The sequence below is a fragment of the Lolium perenne genome, chromosome 4, assembly GCF_019359855.2.
Source record: "Lolium perenne isolate Kyuss_39 chromosome 4, Kyuss_2.0, whole genome shotgun sequence".
NCBI lineage: Eukaryota > Viridiplantae > Streptophyta > Magnoliopsida > Poales > Poaceae > Lolium > Lolium perenne.
Window position 1 is genome coordinate 241,082,907 of NC_067247.2, and position 23,611 is coordinate 241,106,517.

Below are 23,611 nucleotides of genomic sequence, written 5' to 3' on the forward strand. Positions count from 1 at the left end.
CCTCTGCACTCCATGGAGTTTTCCTTCTTCTTCTCTTTCAACAACTAACACCGTGCTAACCACTTGGGGTGTGGCTGCAATATACAGCAGGAGAGGTTCCTTTTCTTTCGGCGCCACCAAGATTGGTGGTGTCGAAATTGTTCGCTTCAAATCCTCGAAAGCTCTGTCGGCTTCTTCGTTCCACTGGAATTTCTCTCCTTGCTTTATCAGAGCGTAAAATGGTAACGCTTTTTCTCCCAGCCTGGCGACGAATCTGCTCAAAGCTGCGACTCGCCCAGTTAACTGCTGTATTTCTTTCAACTTTGTTGGCTTCCTCATTGTTACGATAGCTTGTATTTTGTCGGGATTCGCTTCAATTCCTCTTGCTGAAACTAGGAACCCCAGAAGTTCTCCTGCTGGGACGCCAAAAGAACACTTCGTCGGGTTCAGCTTGAGGCAGAATTTGTCGAGGTTGTCAAAGGTTTCCTTGAGATCCTCGATCAGTGTTGCCCCCTTTTTTGATGTGATGACGACATCGTCGATGTATACTTGCACGTTTTTCCCAATCTGTGTCGCCAAACACTTCTGCATCATCCTCTGATATGTTGCTCCCGCGTTTTTTAGACCAAAGGGCATTGTTCTGTAGCAAAACACGCCGTAAGGTGTTATGAACGCTGTCTTTACTTCATCTTCTTCTTTCAATCTGATCTGGTTGTAACCAGAATATGCGTCCAGGAAGGAAAGACGTTCACATCCAGCCGTGGAGTCGATAATTTGATCGATCCTCGGGAGGGGAAAGCGATCCTTTGGGCAATGTTTATTGAGACACGTAAAGTCGACGCACATGCGAAGGACTTTAGTGTTTTTCTTCGGCACCAACACAGGATTTGCTACCCATGTGGCTTCTGTAAATATCTCTTTGATAAAACCAGCTTCTCGTAATCGATCGATTTCTGACAGCATGGCCTTGCGATTTGGTTCCAAAAAACGCCGCAAGGGTTGTTTGATTGGTCTCGCTAATGGATCCAAGTTTAGGTGGTGCTCGGCAAGTTCCCTGGGTACTCCTGGCATGTCGGCTGGACACCATGCAAAGATTTTCCAGTTCTCATGGAGGAACTCGACGAGCGCGCTTTCCTATGCGAGGTCCATGTCGTTTGCGATGGACGTCGTCTTTTTCGGGTCTGTCGGGTGAATTTGCACCTCCTTAGAATTTTTCTCGGTGTTGAAAGTTGGTTCTTTATTTGGCCTCCCAACGTCTGGCAGCACATCGTAGTCAGTCATACTCCTTGACGCCAGATACTCCGCTTGCATCCCGAAAGTTTCTGATATTCGATGAAAATCCTTATCACACTTATCGGCTAAGGCGAAGCTTCCTTTGACTGTGATTGGTCCCTTTGGTCCAGGCAACCTCCACAACAGGTATGTGTAATGTGGCACCGCCATAAATCTAGCATATGCTGGTCGTCCCAAGAGGGCGTGATATTGCGACGGAAAATCCACGACTTCAAATTCCAACCTCTCGATTCTATAATTCTCTCGGGTTCCAAACTGATCGTCGAGATTGATCTTCCCCAATGGATAACTTGGTTTCTCCGGTGTGATACCGTGGAACCTTGTGTCTATTGGCTTCAAGTTTGCTAGGGATATGTTCATCTTCCTCAATGTATCTGCATACATAAGGTTTAAGCTGCTGCCGCCGCCTATGAACACTCGAGAGACATCAAATCCCGCAATAACTGCTGGCAAAATAAGTGCTGACTGCCCTGGTCGAGGAACTTGCTGCGGATGATCTGCTATGGTGAAGCCAATATCTTGCCCTGACCAATTAAGATACTCGACAGTTGGTGGAGGCATTTTTTCTGCCATAAACACCTGTCGTGAGATTACTTTCTGAGCTCTATTGGATGGCCTTCCCTTCTGAATCATCGACACTGCTCTGTTAGAGTTAGGATCAACATAAGGTGGTGGTGGAGGTGCTGCCGCTATTCTGAGCTGATGTCGATTGTCTTCTGTAATCGCGGGAGGAGGTGGCAAGTGAATCTCGCTCCTGGGTTCTCGAGGATTTCTCTGTGCTGCCCGAGCGTTAGCGTGCTCTGCATACCTTAGCATGGCCTGGAAATTGCGACAGTCTTTCTGCAAGTGCCCTGACTGTCTTTTTCCGTTGCTATCGAGGAAAAAGTGCATCTGACACGGCCCATTCATCATTTCTTCGGGGGAAACGAAAGGCCTCGGGAACCTAGGCCCGCTATTTTGCCTGTTGTTGCGAGAATCATCCCTGTTATCGCCTCGCTGCTCACTGCTTCTCTGATAGTCATCTTTATTGTTTCCTCCTGTGTTTGCCCGAAAACCTGCCGAAATTTGCCCTGGAGCGTCATAGTTCGGGTACTGCCGAGGAAATCGTCGCCTCGGTTGATAATTTCGACCACGGTCTTCCTCTGGCGACCTGTGCCGTTTGTTGTGGACAGCATCTTCTCCATCTGCCCATCTGTTGGCTATTTCCATTAACGCGGATACTGTCTTTGGGTTGGTCCTTCCCAAGTCCTCGACAAAATCTCCACGCCTGATTCCTGCGACAAACGCATCTATCGCTCTCTCGTCAGATATATTTTCTGCTGAGTTTTTGATGATATTCTACCTTTGGATATATTTTCTCATTGGCTCATCCGGCTTTTGTCGACATGCTCTCAACTCCTCCAACGACGCAGGCTTTTTGCATGTGGATCGGAAGTTCTTGACGAACACGTCCTCGAAGCTTTCCCAGCTGTCGATAGATCCTGGAGGAAGTTTCTTTATCCAAGATCGTGCGGCTCCACTCAAATGCACCTGGATGCTTTGCATAGCTGTTGCCCTAGTTCCTCCTGTGAGTTTCACCGTCTCGAGATAATCAATTAGCCAGTCCTCTGGATCCTGAAGGCCGTCGAATTTCTTGAAGTTGTCAGGTAACTTGAATCCTGAAGGGACTCAAGTTTTTCGGACTCTCCTCGTGAAGCATGGCAAGCCACACATATCCTCGTCGTTAAGTTCTGGGGATTGCCGATGTTCCCTTCTGCCTTGTCGCGCTCTGTCGACCCTTGCTTGTGCTGTCGTGTCTCTTGCTCCGCTTGGTCCTTTAGGGGCTGCCGCTGTTGCTGCTGCAGGTCGTGGACTATTTTGCCTTGCCGTTCCCTCAGGAGGCGTTGATACAAACGCTGTCCCCATAGCTCCAACTCCTGCTATCGCCATATTGTATAGTGTTTCCCTTGGATCTCCTGGAGGTGGTTTAGACGCGAGGATAAAAGCTTGTGTCGCCATATACCCAGCCTCTGGTGTCTTAGGGATGATGTTCCCTCTTGTATCTATCGACATAAAGGACATGTCGAGGTTTTGGATCAAGTGCTCTCTTTCTGCTTCGGGTATGTGTTGTAACCTTGATCTTCCTCTGTTCCGAGCCTCCCTGTGGCTATCACCCGAAGTTCTAGATTGTCGACTCAAATCTGCCCTTCTCCTGCTGGATGCAGAAGCTGCCTCCTTTCTTCTGTTTAACTCAGCTGTCTGTTTTTCCAATTCTCTTGCAGCTCGTGCGAGCCTATATTGATATGCTTGCAATTCCTCTGGTGTGGCTGTGGTGGCCATTGGTTCTGAACCGTTCATAGCTCTCGCGGCTCTATCCCACGCTGCTTGCGAAAGTTGAACTCTGTCTCGCGGCTGTGGCCCGACGTATTTATTGCCCAGGCCTCGTCGCAGATCGGAGGGATCGACGTATGGATTTCCCAGATCGTCGAAAGCCTCAGATGTTTCCTCTTGATCTTCAATGGCATAAATCTGATGATATTTGTATTCAGATCTATGTTGGGTTTGGTGACACCATCGTTGAGATTGATGAAGACCTTGCCCACTGTAATAGATTTGTCGATGAAGTCGTAGCTGTCGACACTGCTTGAGTCATCGCTTATATATGAGTCCGCAGATGACTCAAACGACATGTCGCTGAAGATCTTGACGAGTTTCTCTCTTGCCCTGGTGCTGACGTAGTGTGTCGACGAAGTTTCTTCTTCTCCTGATTCGGTTGACGATGTATAGCTTGAAAAATCGGAATCGACCGCCGACGATCCCGACGAAATCGGAATTTCGACACGATACGATCCTTCCTTCTCGACGCGAAAGCGAAACCTCCCAAATGTCATCTCCATAGGCTCCGCCAGATACGCATATGCATCCAAACGGGAGGGTGGGTGAGGAACAAAATCGACAGGACCAGCAGCGATCTGTTTACCTCGATCCATTGCGTTGCTTGCGGTTGACGATGTCGAAGATCTTGAACGTGCCATCGAGATCAGATCCTTACGCCTCTAGTTCCCACAGACGGCGCCAATTGACAAGGTATCAACTTGTCAATGCCTATGGATTGTAGGCTAGGGTTTAATTGGAAGTAGAGGGCAAGTAGATCTCGAAGGTTTCAGCCGAAAAGTACTCGACGATTATGAAAACTAGGGTTTGTAGACAATGATTCGATGCCTTTCTCGTCCCTCGACTCCCCCTTTATATAGGAGGCGGAGCCGAGGGATTCGTGTTGTACAAGTTAACAGAGTCCGGGACGGTTTCTAACTCATCCCGCCAGATTACAAATAATGCTTCCTATTACAACTCTAACCTTCCTTAGTAATATCTTGGGCTTCCGAATCTTCTTATTCTTCGGGTAGTGGGCCTTCAGTAAACCCCGGGTACTATCTTCAGCAGGCCCATTTGGGATGCCTATGTCAGTAGCGAACTTCCTTATCATTTTTTTTCAAAACGAATAAGAGCAAACTTGCAAACACGATATCTTGAGTTAGAGAACTCCGAATGGAGTGAAACAAATTTTGTTGGAAATAGGATGACAAGAGATACCCCCAAAAAAGTGGGGGTGATTTTCTATGAATTTTAGAGGTGCAACCCCTCAAGACGAGAAACCGAGAAAATCACCAAACTCAAAAACTCAACGAGTGATACATGCCAAATCCGTTTTTGATGAGCTAGAGCTTGTCATGGAACTAAATAAAATTTCTAAAACACCACATGGATAATATCCAAATAACAACCTTGAAAGATGATTGCATCTCATACTTATGCATTATAGCATATTTGCCAATTCTTTAAACATCGTCCTTAACGGATGATTATGCTGTTTCAGAATTTGAAGTTATCACGTATCGAAGTCCTTGCCTGCATAATCTTGCAGTCAAAAAGGCAAGTTCATCACTTGCTCATGTCATTTGATTATTTTTTATAAAATTACTTGCAAAATAGTATTTATTCATGCATTTAAAATCAAAGTATTACTTTTACCATTATGAATATGACTATGTGGTGGCAATGGAACCATGATATGAGTGTGGTGGAGGTTCCATTGCATCTGGGTTTATATTCACATAGGATTAACAACAAATTTTGTCCAGTGATTCTTGCACCGTAATTCTCGTACAAACCATAAGATTTGGAGTGGGACGGAGAAGTCGGTTGTATCTTTTTTCCTTTCGCATATCACCGGGCCATTAATAGGGGTTGTATGGATCGTTATATATATAATGTGTAAAGGGGAGGACATCGGTCCAGATCGATCTACCTATAGATACATGGGAGGGCATACTTGTCAGAGGTCTATGATGGATTGTAAGGGTTGGTCTGGGTCGTGCTATCTATAGATTATAGGGCAGGGCATGTGGATGTCCATAACGGTCTAGCATTAGGGTAAAGGGGAGGACATATGCCTTGGTTGTACTTATAGGATATAGGACATGATAGACTCACAAAAGGGTGGGTATGCAGGGTCGTGGAGAAGAACAATGATTAGATTGGATCTTATACTGGCGGGCCCCACACCAAGGAAGTGTGGACGGGAATGATTCGCCCGGTTGGCAACAATGATAAGTTTTCTTATGGGTAAAGTAACACACCTCTGCAGAGTGTATCAAATTGTGGCTTGTCACTCCCTGTTCCGAGAAGGAACTACGAACGCGACCAAAAAGGAACTCCATGAAATTCTATACACCCGGTGAAGGCTGACAAACATAGCTTTACAGAATAAAATCAACCTTTTGAAGAAATGATTACGAAAACTTGCATTTGCCTATGACTTTCTGATCTATGGCTGTAGCTAGTGCATGATACACCTATTTCTATTATTGAACTTGCTGAGTACGCTCGTACTCACCCGTTCCCTCTTGAAACTCCTGCTTAGATCTGGAGGCATCAAAAGAGAAGTTACCATGAAGCTCAAAGACGAAGGAGTCAACCACTACAAGGGCAAGAACTAGTCAGAGGAGTCTACAAAGTCAACTATTACATGCTCCATGGTGGAAACCTACATTAGTAGTAGAAAGGAAATAGTTCACTAACCCTCTAGCACCTAAATAATTAGCGTTCATCTAGTATTTCTTTAGTAAGCCAAGTATCTCTATAGGTAGAGCTAGTACTAGGTCTAGCTTACTAGTTGTTCTTCTCGATTTTATTTGCAATTTTACCTAATTGTAAAGTAGGAGGCTATGTTGATCTTTTATAAAGAGCATGTGTGTAATCCTATAGACATGTCTTGGACCCGTAATGTTTCTGTTGTACCACTCCGATGGATGTAATACAAGTGGAACGGTGTTTCATTAGTTTTATGTCAACGACTTGCATACTACAACATGCAGTGGGGTCACCGCATATTTCCTCCTAAATTGAAGAAGGGGGTTGCACATACCAGCATGTGTTGCAAGATGCTTTCTCCACCTAGATCGGCTAGAATATGGAAGTCTACATCGTCGACCTTGTGGCAAAGTCGAAGAGGGGAGAAGACCCGCTTTTGCCGCTCGCAGGGGAAACCCGATAAATTGAGGGACTGGCATGCACAACAGAACCGTTGGGGCTTTGCAACTTTCCCAGCTGAGCTCGCACAGCTGCCCAGGGTCGCCGGGAGCTAGCTCCGCCTTTGAAGGCAGCCTCAACGACACCCCACACCATGTGAGCCGCATCAGCAAGATTTTGTTATCGTTGTTTTGTGTGTCTGACGGGGATGTTCCTATTGACAATGTGGTGCTTGTAGTGAATTTGTTAATATGGTTGTGCGCATCAAGTAATGTCATGGTTATCCTCCTTTTCGAGTGAAAGAAAATGAAAGGTCCACAACTTCAGTCTTCACCATGTATTGTGCAAGTATGTTTCTAGGATTTTTTTTTTAGAAAGATGCACACTTCTTCCAGGCCAGTTCCGGACTTGGGCATTAACAATATTTTGTTGTTGACGTCTTGTGTGTATAGGTTCCTATCGACAATGAGACGCTTGTAGTGTCTTTGTCGATATTGAAGCTCTATTCACTTCGATCTTTAATGTATGTTATGTGAGTATGTTTGTGTTATGTCGACGTGCTAAAGGCCTAAAAAGATGCACATTTCTTCGAGGCCAGTTCCGGCCTTGGGTGATTTCAGACAATACACGAATAGCAAAACCGATAAGAATTTAGTTATTCCTTGCCATCCCACTTGCACGTGTGACAGTAAACGCACTGTGGATTACATTTGGCGTGCCCTTAGAGCAGGAACCAAGTTCAGGACCATAAGAGAGAAATACAACGGCTTTAGCAGCACTGCAACAGCGAACCATTGAACTCAGAGATTCGAACTGGGCAGCGTGAATCTTGGACAAAACTTGAAGCAAAACTCAGGCCTCAGATTAGCAGTTTCTCATGCGTACATCATCAAGTAACAAACAATTAATTACCGGAAAACAACTATTGGTTACCATGTGACCCGGCGCCGCCGCTGCCTCCGTGATGGCCAAAGCCACCTCTCCCTCCCATTGCCATATGGTGTTGCTGCTGCTGCTGCTGCTGATGCTGTTGTTGCTGCTGCTGTGCCGGCGGCGGTGAACCGTACATGGGCTGCCCCATCATCATCATCATGCCGCTCCCAGGGCCGGTGCCAGGGCTGGCGCCGCCATACCCGACGTAGCCGCCGGCATTGTTATTTCTCGGCAACTCGGCCAGCTGCGGCGTGCTGGAAGTGGAGCCTCCGCCGGTGGACGCGGCCGCCCTCTCGCCCTCGATCTCGCGGAACTTGTGGAGGTAGTGCTTGAGCGGCTCGACGTAGTCCTCGAAGCCGAGCGTGGTCATTGCCCAGAGCAGGTCGTCGCCGTTGATGGTCTTGCGCTTCTCCCGCTGGCACTTGTCGGATGCCTCGCCGGTGATGAAGGAGATGAACTCCGACACGCACTCCTGCACCGTCTCCTTGGCGTCCTTGCTGATCTTGGCGTTGGCCGGGAGCGCCTTCTTCATGATCCGACTCACGTTGGCGATGGGCAGGAAGCGGTCCTGCTCGCGCGGCGACGAGAGCTCGCCGCCAGTCGGCCCGCCGGAGTCGTTGTCCGAGTCCGGCATGGCCCCCACTCTCTCTTCTACCTCCTCTGCCTCAAATCAGAGAAACAGAGAAGGCTCAAGAGAGCAGAGCAAACAGCTGGTCACATCAAACCACTCCGATCATGCTTTCGGCACGAGTGTACGAGTCAGTGTAATCTACCAACCAACGAAAATTTTGAAAAAAGTGTCGAGGCGTCGGTGTTCTTGAGAGATTATGTGCAACAAGGAGAGAGTGGAGCCATGGAGAGGGTGGTCGGGAATGGCCGGGTCCGTTGGATTGCGCGGATAAGAACGGATCGAGCTGTGAACGTGGAGAGGAGCCTGCCGTTCCTTAGTCGATAAGTGTGTGCCACTTGTCATGTGGACAACCGTTGATTACCTCCACGTCAGACATATCCAGGCCGTCCGTGTGGGCCCAGTGACACGTGGGACGGTGCATGGTCTACCACGCTGGAGTGTGGACAAGGACTAGGCAACCAGCAACCAAGAAAACCCTTATCCATGAAGCAGTTCTAAAGAAGAAAAGAGCAAATCCTAAACTCAAGAACACTGAATATACAGAACCGATACTCATCAAGTTAAACATGGCTGATACAGACTCTTGTTCGTACAACAACCCTACCGGATTACATGTCCAAGCTCTATACATGCTGCATAATTTACACTACAATCTCCGAAACTGATGCAGTTTGAAGCCAAACCTCAGACTCTACATCCTACTGGAGTACGTGGTGACTACTGCCGAAACAAGAACACAGCATAAGCTGGACCTCTCTACTACTACAGCCTACATCTACAACCCTCGGCTACAACCCTCTCACCACCTTTGGATCCTAGGCTTGGCCGTCGCCATTAGCTATCGCATTGTCCTCAGCAGTACCATGGTTGCTTGAATCTGCATCAACTTTGACCTTCATATTCTGCTCAGCATCTTCAGCTTTACCATCATCATCTTCGCCTATTCGGCTTTGTCCAGTACTTGCATTTTCCGTGGTCTCGTTTGCGTTGCCACATTCAGCACCACAGGATGGGATATTTTGACCCTTCACATTGTCACCCGCTTCCTGGGATTTGCCATCTTCTGAACAGTTCACATGCCCAGCCATTTGGTTAGACTCTTCAGGTCCACAGTCACCAACTTTTTCTGCACTATTAGCATCATTTCCACTTCTGCATTCTTCAGCTCTGCCATCTTTAGTGCCCTCGTCTTCTCCAGCTTTCAGATCTTCAGAGCCTCCCATGGTGTTACCGCTGCAGTTCTTTGCAGTTTCAGCTTTACCATCTTTGAAGATTTCTACACCATCATCTCCGTTTGCATTCTGCACAATGTTTACAGCCTCACCATCCTTGGTAAAACCATCACTGTTATTTTCATTCTTTCTGTCAGCTTCAGCTTTGCCATCTTGCAAGATTTCTACACCATCATCTCCATTTGCATTCTGCACAATGTCTCCAGTTTTGCCATCTTTGGATATTTCTACACCATCATCTCCATTTGCATTCTGCACAATGCTTCCAGCTTTGCCATCTTTGGAGATTTCTACACCACCATCTCCATTTGCATTCTGCACAATGCTTCCAACTTTGCCATCTTTGGAGATTTCTACACCATCATCTCCATTTGCATTCTGCACAATGTTTCCAGCCTCGCCATCCTTGGCAAATCCATCACAGTTAGTTTCATTCTCTGTCTCAACTTCACCTTTGCCATCTTGTGAACTTTCAGCAGCATCATCGCTACTTCTGTTATCGACAGCCTTCACAGAAGTCCCATTTCCAGCGCCTTTTTCAATATTGTTATCGCTTCTGTAACTCTTTTCAGCATACTTAGATTTACCATTTTGACCAGCTTGAAGTCCATTTTCCTTTACTATATCTGATCCCACTCTTACATCTTTTATGCTCGCCTTGGCAGCTTGTTCAGCTCTAGCCTTTGTTCCCATTGCTTCCTCCTCTTCCAGTTCCTTCTTCTCAGCCTCCTCTGCTAGCCTAAAGAGCTCCTCCTCTATCAAGGCCCTTATCAGTGGCTTTCTCTCGAATAAATCCTTGCCGAAGTATTTGTCTAAGGATATGGAATCCAATCAGAAAGCATTTGCAGGTAGTTGTAACAATAATATTCAGGCTTCAGACATGCATATAATTACAAAATAGTACTTCCTCCGTCCCATGATATAAGATGTTATTACAACCAATATAAGAGTATGTTGGTTGTAATAGCATCTTATATTATGGGAACGAGTGAGTACCAAACACATCTCGAAGAAGACATTAAAAGGGGAGAAAGCAAATACTTACCAACTGCTTTTACAACTTCTCCAAAAGTCATCTGAAATGGGTAAAAACAAACGGAACAGATCAAGGTTAACTGATGCTCAAGACTTGATGGTTAAAGAATCTGTTAAAGATCAATGATTTATAATGTAACTCACCGTGGCAAAATTCGCAGTATCCAAGATGCAGAAGACTGCTTGTCTCAGCTCATCCTTAGTTGGTCTCACTGCCTGTTTTCGAGGTTTCACATCTCCTCTAGACGAATTGTTATCTTAAATATGAAAGAAAGGAAGGTTTGTGAATATATTAGGGACTAGAGTCACAGTTCAAGGTGTTTCTCTTGCATAGTAACATGAAAAATACAATTTATTAATCCCAATCTAAAGTTAAATACTGAAGATGCACAAACATAAGAAAGAGAGTAATGCAGGTTGTGGCACATGAACTCGGAACAACGAAAATTCATGCAATGCTTGTAACAAACATGAGTAGAAGCTTTGTGCATCTCATGTATCAATCAAGTAGAAGCACACATGTCGAACCAATTGCTGGTGAAGCTCGACAATAAATTTAGAAAGAACTACTACCACCTCTTGTGATTAATTTTTGTGGCTAGCAAACACTCCAGCCAATGATCTATCAAAACACATCAGCGTACAATATGGAACTTGTCCTAGTTACTTTTTTTAGTTAAATTAACATTACATGTCAGAGTAGTAGTCCATTGTCCATTGCACCACCCAAATGCAAAACTATGTACAGCCAGGAAGATCTTTTCCAGCAAAAAAAAAAATTATAAATGAAAATTCTAGCAAATAATAATAATAATGCATTTCTGAATGTGTAAGCAATCTTCTTTATATGCTTACTCAACATACATACGTGCACACAATATAACCCACACACAAGCACATGTGCGCAAGTGAAAGAAAAGCATCCAGAATCATACCACAAAATTTCTCGTTGCGATCTGTCATATGGGTTGCCTTTTTCTTGGAAACGGAAATAGTTTTCTTTGTTGAAGCCTTCATGTCCATGCTATTATTCTCAACATTACTAACAAACTTTGCACATGGTGTTGTAACTAGTATTTGTTCATGTGTATGGATTGGCAGTCCTGGGAGAGGAACCACAGCTAATTTCTCCATCATGGAGCCATTTACCCCTTCAAACTGGTCAGGTTTGGCTTTTCCCTTCGAAAACTGTCCTGTCTTGTTATCAGTACATACATTTCTGTTACCCCTCAAGTGAAAATCGGAACAGTTTGCTCTATCCTTCACACACTTTTTCCCAGCTGCTTCCTCTTCACCATGAGTTTCCAGTACAGTTCCATCAGGTTTCCTTTTCTGCAGTAGTTTGGAACAAGGAAAACTAAGTGGAGGCAGAATAGATGAAAATGGTGAAAGAACTCCTAGTAATACAGCGCACAAGAAATCTTATGATTTCAAGAAATATTAGATAAATATGTAGCTTTAGTGGCACTAAACAAAACCAAACATAAATGCATAAACATTACTAGAGAAGGAATTAAGATGCATATATGTTATACTTTTGAAGGGTCGCCACCAGATAGATCCGCACCATCCCTGTTGCGCTTTCTTTTCCTAAGCTTCTGCAAATGAATAAAACATAATGTCAAGAAAAATCAGTGTGCCAATGACAATACCAGCTGAACTGGCTTAATCTAACATGCAGAGGTATACATAGGCAGATAGGCTAAGGGTTATGATGGACATGGGAAAACATCTGTTCTCATCAGTAGAGGAAATGCTGTAACAACTGATATGACCAAATCGGTTGGCAGGCAAAAACTTGAACCTTATCCGGCTCTGCGCAGTCAATACGAGAACCGTGTTCCATCAAAAACTCCATCAGTATTGTCACTATATCGTCCTGCAAAACAGAAAAGGAAAGGTTTTTCTTTGTGAAATTGAGTGCAGCAGATAAACGAAACTTTTTAAATATTTAGCTGGACCAACCTTCCTAGTGGATGTTGATCCACGGATATCAAAATAACGACACAGTTCAATTAGCCCAATCTTGTTACATCCTTTGAGCTTCTCCAGTAGCTCTATCCGTGATTTTTCCTATCATGGGTGACACAAAACCATGGATAGTATCAAAGAAGCTGCTATTAAAGAACAGGCACGTGCTGAATTTCAACCAAGCTATTACTAAATGACGACATACCTCGTCTTCATGGCAAGCAATCCCAGCAAGTTTGACAATTTGTTCTCTGAACTCACTTTCCTGATATAAAGATTGCCAAATCAGGTTACTTATAAAGATTGATTAGAAATTCAATAGCTAATGCCACGGGCATCCATACGAGGAGCGGGCTTTAATCCTCCCCTTGAGATTTGAGTCTACCCTTATTTTCTTTATCCTTTTATATAGGGCATGCAATCATTTAACAGCATTAGATGTAAATCATATGACATCTAAAAGTGAGATTCCAATTGAGGGAAACCGGTATCAGTGAGTGAGTGGCGCCTAAAAGCAGTTATATTGGATAACTGACGAAATTAGTAACGGCCTTGAACCGGAATCTACCGTCCTACACCGATTATGTCTCTATCTAAGCAGGCAACAGTAGTCAACGGATCACCATCAGCTCTTCAGACTGTGCAAAGCTCGCCCATCCAACACACAAGGGGAGCAAATCACACATCCGGATTTAAGAGGGTTGAGGGACTGCCGGAAGGCCTGCTTAGCTCAGACATGAACGCGAAATGGGGAGAAAGGAATCGGAGCTGGGGATGTGAATGTGGGTCTCGCTCACCTTCGGTCGATTCCCTTCGGCGCTGGCGCCGGCGCCGGCGTCGGCGGTGGTCCAGTTTGCGCATTCCATCGACGCCGCCACACTTGTTCCTGGCTGGGGAACTAGGGCGAGCTCACCAAGGGAACACATGGCCAAAGGAGGTTCAGTGCGGTGGCTCTGGGCTGGCTTTACCGAAGTGTTGAGCGGTGAGCCATGGGTCATGCTCATGGGTGATGCTTTTTTCTTTTCCGTTTTCCTTTTCTCAGAACTTCTGGATACGCAGCAAGAACGATGCAGTTCTTTTTTCTTCTTCAGGAGCAATAACGATGCAGCTTAGAGCAACTGACAAGTGACAACCTACAATCGGTGTTCATCCATCTAGACCGTTCGACCATTATTACAAGTTTACAACATGAAACATCCGCCCACAACTTTTATTCTGAACGTTTTTGTAATTTTTCTTCTTACGGTATGACAAAGCAATGTAAAATAAATCACCATAACATTTCGGAGCATATATATTGTCCTGGTGTACGTAGCAAATCTCCATTTGTTATTGCAAATAGCTGAGAAAATCATCAAACTCATGTAATGCAGAAAAAAAAACTTGAAACTTGCCAGAATGAAACCTCAAACCAACGACCTTCATCTTTAGAGCATGTACCTTATCGCCTCACACTCGTTGGAGCGATGTAGAAGCTAGATCATGCGATTTGGACCCGTTGTTGTGGTGTTCCATCTTTTCGAGCTTTGAACCACAATCAAACCTTGAGTTCGAGTCATGGCCGTGACTTTCCAACTAGGTGGCGGGAGGAGGAGGGACGTGGAAGGCAAATGGTGGAGGAAAAAAAATGGAGCAGCAAAATTGTGATGAAATAGTCACATCATAAGCCGAAAGCGAAGAGGGAGCGACGCTTCCTGGGCATTTTGCTGATCTAGACGCCTTTGACAAACGCAATAGGCGAGCCTCGCGGTTTCAAGTGAGTTCTAGCTCTCGATCGATTAAAAGTTAGGTTCTTGAGAGCCCCGCAAAATGCATTAAATAAGATAAGTGGGATTGTAAATTATAGAGAGGACCCCATGAAAAAGGAAATTAGATCATAGACCTCTTCTTTTCAAAAGGACCCTTAGCATAAGATGAAGATTAAAATTGGGTCCTTCTCCACTAACCCTGGGTTGAGGCTTCCGAGCACGACAACCGGCTTCATCTTGGAAAGTTTTCCACTTGTACGGGACTTTCATGGGGCTACTGAAGTCAGCAATCCTCCCTTTGGGCACGCTAGCGGAAGGAAGAGAGTACTATGAGGCAAAGTGGAGAGGGTCGACATCCAGCACTAGAGCTCAAAGCGGACGTCCAATCGATAAAAGTATGTAGTGGATTGACAGTGAAGGCTATCTCAATGCCACTTGGATGGAGCTCCAAGGAAAAAAAAAATGTCGTAGCTTCAGCATCCTTCCCTTGGAGCTCTAGATCCAGGCTAGTCATCCTCTCTTCCACCATCGTGACAGCAGGAAGATACAAAGCATGCGATGAATCGGAATCCCTCAATACTCGTAGCATAATGTAAGGTTGTTACTCATACCACGACCCTCGTCACGATCATAGAGTCGGCAGTAGATTAATTATCAAACCATTGAAGCCACTAATTTTCATTTTTGAAAAGGACTTACGATGTCTAAGGATGGGTTATTTAATAAAGAAACATTCATTCTTGGAAATGGTTCCAGCACAAACTTTTAGGCGGACACATATGGATAGGCGATAACCCACAACATGTTATCAATATCCAATGCCATATAACATTTTTCAGCGGAAAACATATCTTAGTAGCGGATGTCATGGTGCTTACGTTGAGTATAGATTTCCAGCTATGCTAACTGTTGACAAGTGGAGGCAATGACTTCATATAACTCAGCGTTCAATGTAGGCCATGCATCTAACACATGAGTTGGATGTGTTCCGATGTAAACTTCACATGTATAAGAATTGTTCGGTCAAATTTATGTATGTATACATGATTAATGTGAATAGAAAAAAAAACCATTTTGAAACTCAAAGTCTCATTAATAAAGATTATGATATGTATGTGGTATCTCTATCGAGATGTTGCTTTTGTGATGAGTATGAAACAATCCCAAATACTTGTTCCCCTCATGTCACTTTGCATGACTACCATGGCTAACAGTGCTCATTTGTTTTTTCGGCATTTTTCATAATAAGTTCATATGCACATATGAACCAAACATCACATCCTCATTCATATAATTTACCACCTCCAATCAGTATTCACAATATGTTTGGAAATAAACAACTTAATAATCAAATATGGATAGAGCCATAGAGGTATGAACTTTATGTTTGGTTATTTGAAACTACCAGAAATGTTCCCAGTTCTTGAAGGTGTTATACTGTGGTCCAAATTAGAAGGCTAACGACGGAGCAAAGCGAGGCCCGTCGCCTGTACGGATCATCATCACCACCTATATATACCTCTTGTAAGCCGTCAACTAGGGTTTATCAGATTATAAGATAACCCACTGCGTTTGTAAATACTCTCTGATATGGTGAAGTTTTGTTGGCTGGCGCCCATGGTTTTCCCCCTCTGTGTTGGACGGGTTTTCCACGTTAAAATCTTGCATATCTCGCTGTGATTTCCTTTTTGTTCTTTGTTATTGCTTTTCGTGTTTATAACAAGTGGTATCAGAGCATGTGTTTTCAGTCTAGGGTTTGCGACATGTCTTACTTGAAGGTAGATCTGCCGCAGTTGGACTACACCACAAGATTTTCCTTGTGGCAAGTGAAGATGAGGGCCATTCTCGCCCAAACTTTTGATCTGGATGAAGTGCTCGAATGATTCAGCAAAGTGTCTACAAAGACATGGACCGATGCGGAAAATAGGAAGGACCATAAGGCTTTGTCTTTGATTCAACTCCATTTATCCAATAATATTTTGCAGGAAGTGCTGCAGGAGAAAATTGATGTGGCTCTGTGGCTGAAACTGGAATCAATCTACATGTTCAAAGATCTAACCACTAAGATGCCCGTGAAGATGGAGTTATTCTCGCACAAGTTGCAAGAAGGTGCATAGATGATGAATTACCTATCGATCTTTAGAGAGATCGTTTTTTATTTGTTGTCCATGGAAGTAAAGTATGAAGATGAGGATATCGCTCTTCTACTATTAGTCTCATTGCCTAGTTTATTTATGAATTTCCGAGACACAATATTATTAAGACGTGATGAACTAACCCTTGCCAAAGTTTATGAGGCCCTCCAGCAAGGGAAAAAGATAAAATCTATGGTGCAGACGGAGGGGTCGCCATCTAAGGCAAAAGCACTACACGTTCAGGACAGGGTCGAGTAAAGAAACAAAAACTACAACAACAAAGATAAGAGTAAGACATACAAAGGTCGCTCAAAGTCCAAGGGATGAGACAAGTTTGGTCCGACCTCTGGGTTTGGTCGCCGTGTCGCCAAGACGGCGCACACGTTTTTGGGTACTGGGGGTGAGAGAGGAGAAACGAGATGAGAAGTAGATTTCTTATTGCCTGATTCAAAAGATTACAATCCCTATGTTTATATAGTATTCCTATCTAGCAGGACTCGACTCAAAGACATCTTGGACTCCTAAACACACACGTACTAGCTTCAGACTCTGACTCTTTCCAAACTAACTCTGAATCTGACGTGATATCTTTATACTGCTATGCTTTAGCCACCAGCGGTAGATTTCCTTGTATAAGTGTTTCCCCACATAACATCTTGTAAGAAAACTAATCACAATATTGATGATTGTTGGAAGGTACAGAACAAGGAGAAAATAAACGGCACTTACGAACCGAAAAACAAATTTGATGGTGATGGTAAGGCTGATGTTGTTTCAAGTGATAATTCTAATGGTGACTCCCTATTTGTGTTTGTTGGTTGTGTTTCTGGTAACGATGGGTGGATATTTGATTCTTCATGTTCGTTTCATATTTTTTCTAACAAAGACTAGTTTAGTTCTTATGATTTTTTGTAGAGTGGAGATGTTGTGTGTATGGGAGATAAAAACCCACGTGAGACCGTGTGCATTGGCTCCGTTCAGATCAAGATGCATGATGGCATGCCACGCACACCGACAGAGGTGAGACACATACCTGACATGGCCACAAATTTGATCTCTCTTAGAGCAACTCTAACAGAGCCCCTATTTATCGGAACTGAAAAAAACGAGTTTAGTCTCCCGAAAAACAATTTGGTTGCGGATTTAGTGATGGCGCAGAACAAAAACCGAAAAGGTGAACCGAACTCGATGAAATCAAACGTCGCGGGAAACCAAAATTTGCGATCGCACTCGATTTCATTGAATGAAGCTAAATTCGTTCATAATTTGTACAATACTAGGCAAAATACTGAAGGAGATATGCCCTAGAGGCAATAATAAAGTGGTTATTATATATCTTTATGTTTATGATAAATGTTTATATACCATGCTATAATTGTATTAACCGAAACATTGATACATGTGTGATATGTAAACAACAAAGAGTCCCTAGTATGCCTCTTAACTAGCTTGTTGATTAATGGATGATTAGTTTCATAATCATGAACATTGGATGTTATTAATAACAAGGTTATATCATTGTATGAATGATGTAATGGACACACCCAATTAAGCGTAGCATAAGATCACGTCATTAAGTTATTTGCTATAAGCTTTCAATACATAGTTACCTAGTCCTTATGACCATGAGATCATGTAAATCACTTATACCGGAAAGGTACTTTGATTACATCAAACGCCACTGCGTAAATGGGTGGTTATAAAGGTGGGATTAAGTATCCGGAAAGTATGAGTTGAGGCATATGGATCAACAGTGGGATTTGTCCATCCCGATGACGGATAGATATACTCTGGGCCCTCTCGGTGGAATGTCGTCTAATGTCTTGCAAGCATATGAATGAGTTCATAAGAGACCACATACCACAGTACGAGTAAAGAGTACTTATCAGGAGACGAGGTTGAACAAGGTATAGAGTGATACCGATGATCAAACCTCGGACAAGTAAAATATCGCGTGACAAAGGGAATTGGCATCGTATGTGAATGGTTCATTCGATCACTAAAGTCATCGTTGAATATGTGGGAGCCATTATGGATCTCCAGATCCCGCTATTGGTTATTGGTCGGAGTGAGTACTCAACCATGTCCGCATAGTTCGCGAACCGTAGGGTGACACACTTAAGGTTGGATGTTGAAATGGTAGAACTTAAATATGGAATGGAGTTCGAATATTTGTTCGGAGTCCCGGATGAGACCCCGGACATCACGAGGAGTTCCGGAATGGTCCGGAGAATAAGATTCATATATAGGAAGTCATTTTATAAGATTTAAAATGATCCGGAAGGTTCTATGGAAGGTTCTAGAAAAGTCCGGAAGAAACCACTTTGGAAGGCGGAGTCCCAAAGGGACTCCACCACCATGGCCGGCCAACCCTAAAGGGGGAGGAGTCCCAAGTGGACTCCCCTAAGGGGGCCGGCCACCCCCTCCCAAGGAAGGGTGGGAATCCCACCTCTAGTGGGAGTCCTAGCTTGGGTAGGTTTCATGAGATATGGAAGGTTTTGGTTTGGGGTCTTATTCGTAAACTTGTAGACCAACTCTTGGGTGTTCCAGCTATATAATAAGGGCCAAGGGAGGGGGCCGGCCACCCCAAGAACACAAGGTGGCCGCACCACCTAGATGGCCGGCGCCCCCCTCTCCCAAACCCTAGCGGCCCTCTCTCCTCCACCACTTCCCGCACGCTTAGCGAAGCTCCGCCGGGTTTCTCCACCACCACCGACACCACGCCGTCGTGCTGCCGGATTCAAGAGGAGCTACTACTTCTCCTGCCCGCTGGAACGGGGAGGTGGACGCCGTCTTCATCAACAACCGAACGTGTGACCGAGTACGGAGGTGCTGCCCGTTCGTGGCGCCGTGATCAAGATCTTCTACGCGCTTTTGCAAGCGGCAAGTGAACGTCTACCGCAGCAACAAGAGCCTCATCTTGTAGGCTTTGGAATCTCTTCAAGGGTGAGACTCGATAATCCCCTCGTTGCTACCGTCTTCTAGATTGCATCTTGGCTTGGATTGCGTGTTCGCGGTAGGAAATTTTTTGTTTTCTATGCAACGAATCCCTACAGTGGTATCAGAGCCGTGTCTATGCATAGATGGTTGCACGAGTAGAACACAATTGTTTTGTGGGCGTTGATGCTCTTGTTGTCTTTAGTTTGAGTATTTTGCATCTTTGTGGCATAGTGGGATGAAGCGGCTCGGACTAACTTTACATGACCGCGTTCATGAGACTTGTTCCTCGTTCGACATGCAACTTGTATTGCATAAGAGGCTTTGCGGGTGTCTGTCTCTCCTACTATAGTGAAGATTCAATTTACTCTTCTATTGATAACATTAGTATCACCGTTGTGGTTCATGTTCGTAGGTAGATTAGATCTCTCCCGAAAACCCTAAACCACGTAAAATATGCAAACCAAATTAGAGACGTTTAACTTGTTTTTGCAGGGTTTGGTGATGTGATATAGCCATAATGTGATGATGAATATGTATGAGATGATCATTATTGTATTGTGGCAACCGGCAGGAGCCTTATGGTTGTCTTTAAATTTCATGTTGAGTAGTTTTTCAAAGTAGTTGTAATAGTTGCTACATGAGGTGAACAACCATGAAGACGACGCAATGAACCTTGACGCTACGCCGACGATGATGGAGATCATGCCCGTTGATGATGGAGATCATGTCCGTGCGTTGGAGATGAAAATCGAAGGCGCAAAGACAAAAGGGCCATATCATATCACATATGAATTGCATGTGATGTTAATCCTTTATGCATCTTATTTTACTTAGAACGCGGCGGTAGCATTATAAGATGATCCCTCACATTAATATCAAGATAATAAAGTGTTCTCCCCAGGTATGCACCGTTGCCAAAGTTCGTCGTTTCAAAGCATCTCGTGATGATCGGATGTGATAGATTCAACGTTCATATACAACGGGTGTAAGCCATGTTGCACACGCGGAATACTTGGGTTTGCTTGACGAGCCTAGCATGTACAGACATGGCCTCGGGACAACGGAAACCGAAAGGTTGAACACGAGTCATATGGATGATATGATCAACATGTTGATGTTCACCATTGAAGCTACATCATCTCACGTGATGATCGGTTTTGGTGTAGTGGATTTGGATCGTGTACCACTTAACAACTATGAGGGATGTTGTATTAAGTGGGAGTTCATTAGTAATTAGATTAAAACATGAACTAATTATCATAAACTTAGTCTGAGTAGTATTTTGAATTAATTTTGTAGTATTGGCATCCGTATTCTACCATGCGCTAGTCTTGTAATTGAGATAGAAATACTGTTAAAATCTGACAAGAAACTTTACGGTTTGGTACCGTATTGTTAAAGAATCAAGAATTGATTAAGTCCTATTGCAAACTTTTAGTAAACCTCACATTGTTGATTCAAAGAGCTATGTTTTCAATTAGTACCTAAAGTTATCTTGTCTCCGTTCAAATTTGTTTGAAAAGTAAGGAGCTGAAAAATTAGTTTTCAGAAATAATCAAGGTATGAGATATATGTGATATCTAAGACCTTATTACAAGATGATAGAATATAATTTGGTGAGACTACATAAACTCATAAGTTTTATGGGAATGTATGAAGGTTAAAGATGCCAGGCGTCACAATCCTCCAACTATTGGGGCACTAATAATATTCGCATATCCATGAAGTTATCATCCTTAGTATGCACCGTTGCTAAGACTCGTCGTTTCGAAGCATCACGTGATGATCGGGTGTGATAGATTCTACGTGTGCATACAACGGGTGCAAGCCAGATTTGCACATGCGAATACCAAGGTTAAAACTTTACGAGCCTAGCATGTACAGACATGGTCTCGGAAAGTCGTCATGATATGATGGATAAAATTATGAGTGAAATTGTTCATCATATTACAAAGTTACTAATAGTGAAATCTAAAACACTTGTCATATGATGATCAACTTAAAAGTAAGAACCTCAAGGTTATTGGTATTTGACCAACAAACCTAGAAGTTAATAATGTTAAAGTGTTTTTCTGAATAATGAGGAAAGCTAAAAGAGAAACTGCAAAAGATATTTTGGCAGAAAGAAAAGAAAAGACTAGAAAGTCTAGCTCAGGTGTATATAAATGATATACATGTTATGGTTGTATTCCTAGTTAAGTCACACTATGAAATTCTTGGGTATTAGTACTATATTGGTTGGTATGAAGTGTCATACAAAACAACGCAGTACAAGAATACAATGGCCTAAGTGACTGGCAAGGAATATGATAGGAATACACGTCTGGAACAAAATAAAGTGTTATTATGTTCGTCGTTGGCATTCTATCTAGCCCTTAGAATTTATAATAAAGAACTTAATAATTGTTATTTTGCTCTGGTCAAATGAAAACAATGAGTTGTTCAAATTATGACATTACTCCATGTATGATGGATAAGTTATTATAAATCTTAATGGTGAAACACACATACATAACACTGACGCTAAAATGCCATAAGGCAAATGATTTGAATTCCACTTATTTGTGGAACCGCCATTTAGGTCATGTTAGAAAGGAACGCATGAAGGAACTCCATGCAAATGGATTTTTGGAGTCATTTGATTTTTGAATCGTTTGGCGCTTGCAAATCTTTTCTAAAGAGAATGACTAAAATACCGTTCATAGGCCAAGAGTTGAATGGGTAACTAACTTAGTGAAAACATACATAATGATGTATGTGGCTCACTGGGCATAGTTGTGTACGGGAGATTCTTCTACTTCATGAAAACTTCCAACAATGAATTGAGTATATATATGTGGATATATTCGATCAGGAAGAAGTTTGAAACATTTGAATAGATTCAAATAAATTTCAGCATGAAATGGAAATCATCGTAATAGAAAAGTCAAATATCTATGATCGATTGGATCATGGTGGAAATATTTGAATTACGAGTTTTAGCGAACATCTAAGAGAGTCATGAAATCGTTCTACAACTCACATTTCTTGGAGTATCATAATGATGATATAGTATCCGAGAGATGTATCCAAACCTTGTTGGATTAATGATGAGATAAAATATTATGACGCCATTATATTTTTGTGGATTATGCTTTAGTGACTACCGATTTTACACTGAATAGAGCATCATCATGATCCGTTGAAATGACACCATACGAGTTATGGCATGGGTATGAACCCTGATAATCTTTTCTTAAAATTTTGGTATGCATAGCATAAGTAAATAATTTTACAACCAAAATCGGATAAATGTCTTTGTTGGTTATCCCAGAAATTTGATTGGGAATTCTTCCCACGAGACAAAGACAAAAGTGTTTGTCAATGTTTCTTATTTCCAAGAAATTGTTTTCTAGCGAAGTATTTAAGTGGGAGGACAATAGAACTTGATAAGGTTTATGAACCTGAGCATAATGATCAGAGTAGCGCAGTGATACGTCTCCGACGTATCGATAATTTCTTATGTTCCATGCCACATTATTGATGATATCTACATGTTTTATGCATACTTTATGTCATATTTATGCATTTTCCGGCACTAACCTATTAACGAGATGCCGAAGAGCCAGTTGCTGTTTTCTGCTGTTTTTGGTTTCAGAAATCCTAGTAAGGAAATATTCTCGGAATTGGACTCAAGCGTCTAAGCTTGGGGATGCCCCGGTGGTTCACCCCTGCATATATCAAGAAGACTCAAGCGTCTAAGCTTGGGGATGCCCAAGGCATCCCCTTCTTCATCGACAACATTATCAGGTTCCTCTAGTGAAACTATATTTTTATTCGAGAGTGGATTTGGTGACCGCGTGTATACGTGTGCACGCTCTAGCTGTCGTTGGATCAACGTTGAGATTCATTTTCTGGTCACGGTGACTATACGGCGTTAATCCTTTCTCTCGCACGCTCCCTTAGTACCCGATGTCAGCATACTTTCTGACCAGCACGGCAGCACCTTGTCACCAGGTCCCCACCGTGTCCTGCGTGCTCACTCGCTCCACAGTGTCCTGCGCCTCCTAGGTCGCCGTCACCATCCTTGCAGCAGGTCGCCGCCTCAGAGTGCTCTGCGCCACCAACCACTCACCCCTGACGCCCATCTCCTTCCTCGAGCGGTTGGTACTGGTGTACCCAGACCGCCCCGCCGTCGTGTCCGCCGCTGGCGACGCGCCGCCC

General features: G+C 43.5%; 2 protein-coding genes across 2 annotated transcripts; both read right to left on the reverse strand.

Moving 5' to 3' along the window:
- Positions 1–7,623: 7,623 nt before the first annotated feature.
- On the reverse strand, positions 7,624–8,598 carry LOC127332478 (nuclear transcription factor Y subunit B-3). The gene has a single exon (XM_051358783.1). It carries the CDS (start codon positions 8,348–8,350, stop codon positions 7,706–7,708), a length of 645 nt encoding a protein of 214 aa, XP_051214743.1. The 5' UTR covers positions 8,351–8,598; the 3' UTR covers positions 7,624–7,705.
- Positions 8,599–8,864: 266 nt separating this feature from the next.
- LOC127332477 (uncharacterized) lies at positions 8,865–13,604 on the reverse strand. The gene is made up of 9 exons (XM_051358782.1): positions 13,383–13,604; positions 12,791–12,850; positions 12,580–12,687; positions 12,419–12,493; positions 12,150–12,212; positions 11,550–11,946; positions 10,759–10,871; positions 10,625–10,655; positions 8,865–10,391 (listed from the first exon to the last, which is right to left on the reverse strand). Exons 1-9 carry the CDS (start codon positions 13,587–13,589, stop codon positions 9,163–9,165), a joined length of 2,283 nt encoding a protein of 760 aa, XP_051214742.1. The 5' UTR covers positions 13,590–13,604; the 3' UTR covers positions 8,865–9,162.
- Positions 13,605–23,611: the final 10,007 nt, after the last annotated feature.